General features: G+C 48.0%; 1 protein-coding gene across 2 annotated transcripts in view; it reads left to right on the top strand.

The window, feature by feature from the left end:
• Positions 1–42: 42 nt before the first annotated feature.
• The window catches only part of COL5A1 (collagen type V alpha 1 chain), a 136,163-nt gene continuing 125,164 nt past the window's right edge, over positions 43–11,041 (top strand). For both annotated transcript variants that reach the window (XM_027887149.1, XM_027887148.1), the window contains exon 1: positions 43–149. In XM_027887149.1, the coding sequence (XP_027742950.1) occupies positions 50–149 (100 nt within the window). In that variant the 5' untranslated portion in view covers positions 43–49. The remainder of the gene's footprint in view (positions 150–11,041) is intronic.

The raw sequence follows: 11,041 nt of genomic DNA, 5'->3' as shown, positions 1-11,041 counted from the left end.
CCCCCGCCCCTGAGTTGTCCCGAGCTGGTGCCCCGTTTTTTTGTGGACCATGGATACGCACACGCGGTGGAAAAGGCGCAGTTGGATACGGAGCTGGTCGGTGCCCGCTGCCCTGGTGCTGCTGGGTGCCCTGTCCCTCGGCCGGGCAGGTAAGGGGGGTCCCCGAGCCCCCCAACCCCGGGAGGAGGGTCCTGCATGGTCTTGGGGGGGAGGAGGGGGGTTCTGCGGGGTCGCGGAGTGGGCGAGGGGGCTTTTGTGCCTTGTCTTTCCTTTCCTCAATGCATTCCAAGCAAAAGAGAAAGAAGGGGATAAAAAAAAAAAACCACCCAACAAAACCCACCCAACCTCCTTTAGCTGCCCGAGTGTCTGAATGCCATTTGTCAGGGGGCCCGTAAAAGGGGAAAAAACTTAAAACAATACTTTATTCGCCTTTCTTGGAGCAGAGCTGCCTGTTGCCGGGCTGCTTTTTCTGGAGGAAAAGTCAGGACGAGTTTCTGGAAGCTCTGATTCTTTATATATCTACGTGGATATATATATGTGAATGTATATTTAGTCGGCTGGAAAGCTCTGGGCTTGCGTAGTTCCTCCTCCTTGAGGAGAAGAAAGTTTTTTGTCCCGCAGGAATCTGCTCTCCCTCCGCACATCAAAGCGCCAGAGCTCGGGACACAAAAGCTTTGGAGCCGCTCGGGACCCCAAAGCTCCGCTGCCCCCTCCCCAGCCCCAATCCACAGGGTTTTTCCCTAAAATTTGGGGCTGTTGAATGTGGCGGGAGGAAGCTCTTAAGTTCCAGATGTGCAACAGCACAGAAAACCCCTGGAATGTCATTTCTTTTCCTAGTCGTGCAGAGGGGGGAATTAAACACTCCTATTTCCCTTTTGGGGTTGTGGAGCGCGTTTCCAGAGCTCTGCTTCCCAAATGTCTGCCTTCCCCCCCGGGTGGGCTGGGAAATGCCAGAGCAGGGCAGCTGGGGACTTGTGGGGTTGCTGGAAAAGTTTTCCGTGTGTTTGCAGAGCGTTCCCTGAGTCTGTAGTGGACACTTGGAGGCATCGGCGCTCTGAGGTCTGTTTGTGTTGGATTCCAAGGGAATGACTGAGGAGCGGTTTGTTGGCAAAGCTGATTTTTTTTTGAAATCTGAAAAGTTTAACTTGAGAAACCGAGAAGTGCCCCGAAGAGCTGAGCTGTCTGGGATTCAGCTCTTGATTCAGCTTTCGATTTAGCTTTCCTGCCTGATTTTTGTGTGCTCCGGGTGTTTTTCCCTGGGAAGCCCTGGCAGAGGTGTTTTGCAGGGGTTGCTTGAGTGTTACCAGGGCAAACGCCCGTGGGATTCTGTTCATAGCAGTGGGATTCTGTGTACAAAGCAGAGTGGTTGTGAATTACTGTCATTTCTGGGTTCTTAAAATGACGTTAAGGAAGAAAAGGTTGGGCGTGGGAGGAATGCTTTCATTAATGGTTTGCTTGTGAAGGCTGAGCAAGATGGAAAAGCAGTTGCTGGTCAATGAATAAAGTCTGTAGAACATCCCTGCAGGGAAAAGTTAAGGGCGGTGGGAGCTGCCACAGAACTTGTGCTGCAGAAGTATCGGGCTGTTGTTTTCAGACCAGCAGAGCGCCGGAGTGACACCCGCTCCTCTGGAGCTCCCTTTTGTCCAGCGGGCTCATCAGGCCCCTTGGTTATTTTGTATTTATTCGGTATCTGTTGACAGTGGAATTATTTCCAGTTTTGCCTATTTCAAAGGAAAGAATAACAAACTTTTCCTTTCCTTGTTGCCGGTGCTGATGCTGTAACGGTTTCAGAGCATCCTTAGGCGTTTCCCTGTCCGGGTAAATCTTCCAGACAGCTCCAGTATAAACCCCTGAGTCCTTTCCAAAGTTACCAGGTAACTTTTTCAAACTTCTGGGTGCAGCTGCCCAAGCAGAGGAATGGCTGGAAGCTTTTGTGGGGCCACTGTGCAGAGTAATGACTCTTGTGGTGAAAGGCTTTGAGTTTTCCTAATGAGCCGCCTAATAGGACATCAAATAATTTGGATGAGGGAGGAGTCAGACCGGGACTGCTGATGGCATTGACTAATGCTCTTTATGGCTTTTTTTTTTTTTTTTTAAATTTTTTCAAGTTCTCTTCGGTTTTGTTTCAGCTCAGCTTGTTTCCATTTCATTTTAGTTGGTTTCTCAGTACGGAGAGGGGAATCCTCCCTGAAATCCGTTGTGTGGTCCCAAAGAAAGGGAGAGGATACCTTGCGGAGAGGATTTCCAGAAAAATAGAGAAATAGCAATGTCAAAGGCAACATGATCTGAGCTGCCTCCAAACACAGCCCTTCCAGCTCAGATTTTCCCATATTTTAGCAGATGATGTCACGCAAAAATCTAACCCACAGACAAAGTTGGAATATGTCTCTGCTTTTACAAATCCCTATAAAATCGAATCAGGTTTCTGGGTGAAAATTTTTGGATGCAGCAGTTTCCTTTAGTGGCGAAGTGTAATAAGAGTACATGGTGCACCCTTTAAAATAAAAACACTGGAAATTGTGAAGTATCCTGTTACCATCTGTTGCTTCTCCTCTTGGCTCTTCCCCAGTCACCTAAATGAGCTAAAAAAATAATCTTGATCCAGCCAGTTAAAAGTGTTTTTTTAAAATACTTTGCCAATCAAAAGTGTTGATACTGTTTTACAAGAAGAAATATGACTTTATACGTCTGGAACTGATGGGCAGATCTGATTTCCACTGTAAAACCTGGATTATGCTGTCAATGTATTGCCAGATTGGAATGGGAATTTGTAACTTGAAAGCACCCAGCTGTGGGACATGCCCTGGCCAGGGGCTGCAGCAGAGGCATTTGGCTGAGGTAATGTGTTATTCTTCCATGGGAGCAGGGTCAGGAGGAAAACCCTTTGCTGACCATTCCCTTCAATGTGGTGTTTGGAGTCTGCTCCTGCAATCTCCTCCTGCAGGGCTGAGCTGTGCTGGATGTGGGAGCTGAATTGCCAGCTCCCTCCAAAGCTAATGGGCAGTAATTTGGGGATTGGAGGAATCATCTCGTATCTTTAGGGATAGCTCTAAGGCAAAACCTGCTGAGGAGTTGCTGATTTTTGGTGTACAAAGAGGGACAGCAGTGAGGACTCACCTGGTGGCACTGCTGGCTCTGACCTCTCATGCTGGACCCTCACATGTAAAACTTCTTTTGAATGGCAAGTTTAACAAACAAAGCTGTCTTATCATTACTCCTAGTGCTCCCATAGTCTGTGATAGCAAATAACATTTACCCTAGGATGAATCAGGAGGGCTTGGAAATGGGATGTGAATCCTTGTTTTAAATGAGTGCCGTCCCTTCCCCCTTATGATTTGGAGATGATGATGGGCTTTTTCGGTTCATTCTTTTCTGAAACGCAGAGCAAATCTAACTGACTTGCTTCTGTCTTGTGGTGACCTGCAGTCAGATTGTAGCACTGCAGGGGTTGTACTGATATCAGAATTGAAGGGGTGACTCAGTACTGTGGCTCCTGCTCTCATCTCCCACCTCTGTGTGATGCCGGGGTGGAGGTGAGAGCCTGATTTAGTTCATCTGAGTTCCACTTCTCTGTGTTCAGCTGCAGCAGCTGCACAGGATGGGCTGTTCAGCACAGAATGACAGAATCATTAAGGCTGGAAAAGACCTCCAAGATCAAGTTCAACCTTTGACCAAAAACCACCTCACCAAGTAAACCACAGCAGATCACAGTTTTAATTCTGAAGCAGCTTTTCTTTTGCCACTGTCCCAGAGGCCCAGACCCTCAATGACACATGGATGTCCCCATCACCCTTGGCAGTGTGTGCCTGCTCGCTTTTCTCCGAACACTGAAGATGTGATCTGGTGCTGGTGCTCTCTGTCCATCTGAGTCAACATCTCCCTGTCTGTCCTACAGCCTGGCTCCGGGGCACAGGCTCAGAGTCTGTGTTCTCACACCTGCTTTGAGTTACAGAAGTAATCCCTAGGATGAGACAAAGTGTGGTAGCAGATGCTGAGCAGCAGAAGGCACTGCTGTGGAATACGCCACTGACGCAGAGGCATCAGTGGAAGTGCCATTTATAGATGTGTTTTAGGTAGTCTGAGTTTTGTCTGTGCTTCAGAAATAAATCTGTGGGAGTGCTTTCCAGGAAACTTCAGTCTGAGGGATTTTTTTTTTTATTTTTTTTTTTTTTACTATAGAGGTAAAGCAGATTTGCGAATAATTCTTTTAACAATTACTTTTTGTCTTATGTCCTGATTCTTTGACCTGCTTTTTGTGCTCTCCTTCTGGATCTGGATGCTCAGGATGCCCTTCCCAAAGTGGTGGTGGATGGGTGACAATCACTGTTGAAACATGGAAGTCTCCACTTGGGAAAACTGCAGGGAGCAACGGGCTGTGAATGCTCTCGCAGGAGCAGGTTGAGGATCAGAGGCTTTTTGGTCCTACAAGGGGAGCTGAAGGAAAAGGGGGACAGATCAGGTGAACCCTGGGGAGGTAGCGATGTAAAAGCTGCTCAACTGAAGTATCACCATGGTGATTCCTGGTTTTACTATTTGTTTGTGTGGTTGCCTGAGGATATGTCTGGGGAATGGTGGGACCTGGGAAGAGTGGAGAGATGAGGCATTGGAGTTGTTGGATGGCAGCAAATGCTGCAGGTGAAAAGATGGGCCTGGGACCCTCTTCAAACAAATAGAGTCACAGAATCGTTTCAGTTGGAAAGGACTTTAAAAGTCACCATATTCTACCCGCCTGCCATGGGCAGGGACACCTTCCACTAGCCCAGGTTGCTCCAAACCCCATCCAACCTGGCCTTGGACACCTCCAGGGATGGGGCAACCACAGCTTCCCTGGGCAACCTGTGCCAGGGCCTCCCCACCTTCCCAGGGAAAAATTTCTTCCCAAAGTCTAGTCTAAACCTACTCCCTTTCAGTTTGAAGACATTCCCCTTCCTCCCAAGTCTCTCACCAGTTTTCTTGCAGCCCTTTCAGACACTGAAAGGGGCTCTAAGATCTTCCCAGACTCTTTGGGTAGAGCAATTCCTTTTGGAGCTCGTTCTCTGCTGTCTTGTGAGCTGACTTTGAAGTGTAGCAGCCCCTAAGACAGGGGAAATCCCTGCTGAGTTACGAGTACAAATTTGGCACTTCATCACCTATGTACACACTCGCCCACGGATCTCCTTGCTTGGTTTGTTTAGCAGGAGCTTTATCCTCAGGATTCAGCTATTGTTCTATAAAATGGGTGGTTTTGCAGAGAAAGGTTTAAAATATCGTTTGGGTTCCGTTGAAAACACGGCTATAACCTTGTAATACGTAGATTTTGGTAAGTGGGAACTGCTGTTTAAAATGAGAGAAGATTTATCTGGGAAACAAACCAGGAATGAACCACAAAACACACCTCAAAACGCTTCTTCCTTTTTCACGTGGAGGAAGAATTCTTCCAATCCGTTCTGTGCTTTTATCCAGTGTAGATTTCTACTCATCACATATTTAGGAAAGCTCTGACTCTGCTGTGGGTCTCTGATACTGCTAAGATATTTTGGGAATGCTGAGGCCTTGAACAGTCAGCTGCTGGAATTGGGTCCAGTTTATGATCTGCAGAAAAGCCAGTGTCAGTCATGTGCACACATGAGCTGCTGGAGCTTGCTCTGATCATCTCCTATGTCCATGCAGATCATCTCCTATGTCCATGCAGATCTCCTGTGTTCTCGACCTTCAGCTTCTTTTTAGCACGGAATGTGTAACCACCCATCCTGGATTTATGGCGAGTCTGTTTGATATAAGCAGTAGGACCTGGGACTGGCATCCCATGGGAGATGCTGTTCCCAAAAAGGGGGTTCCCCCTTAGATCACCTGGGCAGGTCTCAGGTTGTTGGGGTTTGTCCCCTTTGAGCATCAGCAGAGCCCAGTGTTGATCTGAGTTTGCAGCTTCATGGTTTGGCTGTGGGTGCAAATATTTTTCCAAGGCGGCAGAACCCAGTTTTCAGACCCTTAATACTTATTGTTCTGCATCCTGGTATTGCCTTTACCTACTTACACCTTCAGCTGTTTTTTTTCCAGGCAGTGCACTCCCTTTCCTTTACTCTCCTGGTTTGCTTGGGAGAGCTTCCTGAAACTGTTTTTGATTCCAGCCTGGCCTTGCTGTATATATTTTAAATATTTTACACTTCCCAGCTAGATCAGAGCTGATGTGACAGGTACTGACTTTGCAAGCTGGAAGTTTTCCTTAAAAATATGAAAAAATCCTTTGTGTGAAACAAAGTAAAACTGAGTATGGGAAGAATGAGCAAAACCAGGAGGAAAAAAAAAATGTTGAGACATGAAAGAATGGAAACATTTTGTTGAAATCTAATGTTATATGGAAAAAACTTTGGTTGGCAACATGGTATAATTAGCCACTGGGTTACTGTTGGCAAGTTCCTAGGCTCTTGAAATGCAGCCTAGCACTGAGGGAACCATCCAAATGATGTCGTGGTTTCTCTGTGGACGTGTCTGGAAAATCTGGAGAACTAAAATAAATAAATGCAGGAGCTACACAAAAGGCATTTTTGAGCTTGGTTGCTCCCAGTCTGGGCTCTTTTTCTCTCCAGAAGCCGAGAGGGTTCTCAGCATCATCTGGAAGTTTTCACAGGGATGAGATGTCACTTTTTTTGAAAGTAGGAAAATGGTATTAATGTATTTACAACATTGGAGTTTTTCCCTTCGAGTTGGTGTAATAAGCCTGAGAGAAAAAGGATAGTTTGAGGGTTGAATGAATGGAAGAAACTACATCAGAGTTCACTCCTAACCTCTATTGTGGATTTTCTCCCAGCTTTTAGGCAAGTCCCTGTGTTTCCCAGGCCCTGGGGCCTGACCAGGTCTCCCTGTGTGGAACCTGACATTGAGGGTGTTGCTCTAACACAATTTTACTGCTGATATGCCAACAAAACACAAGTTTTGCAAGCACTGAAGTGTTTTTCCATCCCTGAGCCTCGGGTTATATTAGTGGCTGGGGTCTTTCTACTTCAAAAATGCTTTTCCTCCCTGGGATGGGGTTTTCCTGTCGAGCAGCACTAGTGCCTCACACTGCAAATCCAGAGGGTTACTTAGATTTTGTCTTTAGGTTTGGGCAGATTTCTTGCAGGTTATATCATGGGGTACAAGAACCACCAAGCTGTTGTATTTCCTGCTCTCAGGATGCTTTGGAGAATTAGATCTATGGAAGAAGAGGACTTCTTGGGCAACCACACATTCAGTTTATTGGGGGGAAAAAAAAACCCCTTTGGAAGGTGAAGGGATGCAAATGGAAGTGGGATCGTGAGGAACTGGGGTTTTGGATGTGCTGTGGGCAGGAGCAGGAGGCAGGATAAGCTTCTGTCAGGGTGTCACTTACCTGCTCTGGGGTGGTGACATTCCGCTGTTTTGCTGATGTGAGAAGGTAATTTCAGTGTGTTTTGTCGAGGGCTCTGCCAGGGGCTCAGTGCATTCACCCCTCTGGGTCAGGATGGATTTCCTGGGAGATCTCCCATGCCTGATGTTCCAGCCCTGCAGCTCTGGAGTCACTGGAAAGAGGTTTGAAGGCCCTGCTGTGCTCAAGGCAGCTTTCTATTGATCTGGATGTCACCCAAAGGGGAGAGACACCCTGTTTTCCTAACGAGAAATGTGATGCATGTTTGGGGGAGCTCTAATTCTCCTTCAGCTTGATGAAAACCTGAACTATCCTAAATACAGCTAAATCTCACTGTTAGCTTGGGACGACCCCACGTGCCATCCCTGCCTGCATCAAGCTGTGCATCTGCAGCCAGGGAGATGCTGATCCCTTCAGAGTAAATAAAGTGTTTTCCTGGCTCAGCTTTTAAGTAAACCTGCTTAAAACCCTTTTCTTGCCTTGCCTCTCTGCTCTCCACTGCTCTGACTCGAACAGGGGAGTCTGCAGCTCTGAGGGAAGTGCTGTGGGGAGCTGATGGAAGAAGCTCCCAGGGAGAGGAGAGGTCACTAAGGGGTCTGTGGAGCCCCTGCTCGGGGGGGACTGTCAGGTTTAGTGACCAGATTTAGGGTTTCATTTCACATCAGCTGGAGCTTCTCCTTTTTGAGTGAGGATATATAGGAAGGAGCTCAGCTCTGCCTGAGCTCGTGTCTTAAACAGCCTGGCTGGCCTCTCCTCCTCTGCCTTTCCTCCCTCCACCCCCTTTTTTGTTTCCAAGACAATACTTAAGTAAGAATTCACTGCAGCTGAATTCCTGGAGATGACACTGCCAGTTTCCCAGGGTCTCTTGTACTCCCTGCAGCATTTTACGCAGTGATTTTTTGGTGTGTCTCATTCCCTCCAATATGAATTAAGCAATGAGTTTGTGTGATTTTTTTTTTTCTTTTCTTTTCTTTGAGTGGATTCATCCTAGATGTGCTGGAATGAGATACCTACTCTGTGTGTGCTCTTGTCTGCTGCAGGGTAAAGATTTGGTCCAGGGGCTGCAGTTCACCAGCTGAATAATGAACGCATTGTCTGCATGCCCTTATTTCCAGCTTGCACCATTAAAAGTGAATAGAAAGGTCAAGGAGATGAGTCACTGTGAATACAAGTGTCATTCTGCTCAGGAGAAATGGAAAAAAAGGAGCTTCCAAGCGAGGTGTCTCAGCCGGTGCCAAACTGCTCTGTTTCACTGGACTTTCAGGGCGTTACAAGAGGAAATCTGGGCTGAGATCAGCTGGAGTGTTCAAGCACCTACAAAGCCAGCAAGGGGCTGGAGCTGGGCTCTGGCAGTGGTAGCTGCAGTGGGCTCTGTTTGGAAAATCAGGGTGATGCTCTGGAAGCTTTGGGCTCCTTCCTGCTGCCTTGGAAAACAAGCAGCTGGAGAGTGTTGCGTTGGTAGCTCTTGTTCTCAGCTCCATTACATACCCAGCGGCACCCAGAAGAAAAATCTTCCTCCAAATCCATGTGGAAACTCCTAATACTGATGCAGAGCACCTTCCTGCAGACTCAGAGCAAGTGTTAGTAATGGAGTGAAGGTGCTGTCATGGGACAGTGATATTGGAGAGGGACTTAGGACAAGGCTATAGGGACAGGACAAGGGGGAATGGCTTCACACTAACAGAGGGCAGGGTTAGATTGAATATTAGGAAGAAATCCTTACCTGGGAGGCTGGGGAGGCCCTGGCACAGGTTGCTCAGAGAGGTTGTGGATGTCCCGTTCCTGGAAGTGTCCAAGGCCAGGTTGGAGCAACCTGGGCTACTGGAAGGTGTCCCTTCCCATGGCAGGGGTGGATCTACATAATCTTTCAGGTTCCTTCTAACCCAAATCATTTATGATTCTCTTGAAACTCTGGTGAGAAAACTGGTTGCAGCAGGGTCCTACTCTGTCCCTGCACGATCCCAGGGGAAGGAGCAGGGTGGTGACATCCCTGGGTCTACGGGGCACCTGGAGCCACGCCTGGGCCCGTCCCCTGCCCTGGCTCTGGTAAATGCCCATTTGTAAATTAAGCTTTTTTAATTTCCTGCCCAAAAGCTTGATTCAACAAGCCCCAGGCAGCTGGTTAACCACGCTGGAAATGGAAATAGAAACGTGGCTCGTGGGCTGCACGTGTGGAAGGGGGTGGTGAGCTGGGGGTGGGCGTGTGCCAAGTGGGTGGGATGGGACGGAGACCCGGCCAGAGCTTTTGCCTCTAATTGACGGTGTAATTCCAGTAAAACAGCAGCAGTGGGTGGAACACAGAAGCCAGTTCAGGAGTTGTTAATGCTTTTTTAATGGGGTGGAGTTCCTTTAAGTCTTGGGCTCCTGTACCTGTGGGTTTCCTTTTTCACGTGGCTCAAACCCTTCCTCTGGGCTGACCAAACACCCTCCTCTGGGTTTAGCTTCCCACTGTCCTGGAAGGGAAACAGCCCCAGTGCATTTGAGATCACGGTGTGCTCTGACAGACACCCCTGTGCATTGTCCAGCACTGCTTTGGTATTTTGGCAGAATTTGAATCCTGAGAGAAAGCACATAGGAATATTTAAGTTTTTGATTTCTAGCCACTGGATTTTTCTGTTCTGAAGTCACTCTTCTGGTGCAAAATAGATATTCCTCTGAAAAATAGCTAAAGCTTTAGAATCTTGATTTATCCTCCCTCATCAAAATACACCTTCAGTAGAAAACTAAGCCAACTCTCTCTCTTGCCCACCTAATCCAAGATCTTTTCCATAAACAACTTGCAAATGAATTTGCCAGCACAGCTCTGATCCAAGGCATCCAAAAATTCAACACAAGTTCCAACTGATATCAAATGACTGGGAGCTGGGACTTGGTTGGTGATGATGCAATAGAACCATGGAATGGTTTGGGTTGGAAAGGACCTCGAAGTGTGGTAGAGTAGCGTGATGCTGACAGGGCTGGGGTGAGGCAGGAGTTGATGGCTTGTAGCTCGTGTGTGTGTGTGTGTGGAGGGGACTGTGCCTGGTTTTGGGATGTTTAATCTCAGTGTTGGTATTCCATAGAGAGATTTCTGCAGGTGGATGGGGCGGGTGACAGTGTGGGACCAGCAGAGCTGCTCTGTGTGTGGCTCCATGGGACAATCCTGCTCTGGGGCAGGAGCCTCTCTGGAAATGGCCCTTGGAGGGTTTTCCTGGGAAGATATGAGGCTGTCCATCCCCTGGGTGCATCCCCTTGGAAAGCTGCTGATTCCTTGAAGGATAAGCTCCGTTTGCACAGAGCCCTGGGCTGCAAACTTTTACCTTTGCTGTTGTTTTGCTCCAGCCCGTTGGGTTTCCTGCTTTGTGTTACAGGGAGGGCAGGTCCCTGAGAATCCCTTCGTCGTGTCTGCGCTCCAAAAAGCGGCGTGAGGGTGGGAGGAGGAAGCTGCTTTCATCCCTGCCGCTGCCTTTGGCACTCGCTGGCTGGTTCCTATCGGAAAACTGCTCGGAATGTTCTCTCGCAGGGGTTTGCAGGGACCGGGAGAGGCACATTATCACGTCTTGAGCACTTCGGGAGAAAGTCCCTCACTCTGCCTCTCTCAAATGTTTAAATTAAAACAGTCTGTCTTTCTGCAGCTCTTGGATGCTTTCCCTGCTGACCTCAGGAGCTGGGATGGGAGGAGGAGCAAACAGACCCGAA

This window comes from Empidonax traillii, unplaced genomic scaffold, assembly GCF_003031625.1.
Source record: "Empidonax traillii isolate 1590-97213 ecotype Southwest subspecies unplaced genomic scaffold, ASM303162v1 scaffold204:size1584377, whole genome shotgun sequence".
Lineage (NCBI taxonomy): Eukaryota > Metazoa > Chordata > Aves > Passeriformes > Tyrannidae > Empidonax > Empidonax traillii.
This window is presented reverse-complemented; position numbering and strand designations above follow the sequence as displayed.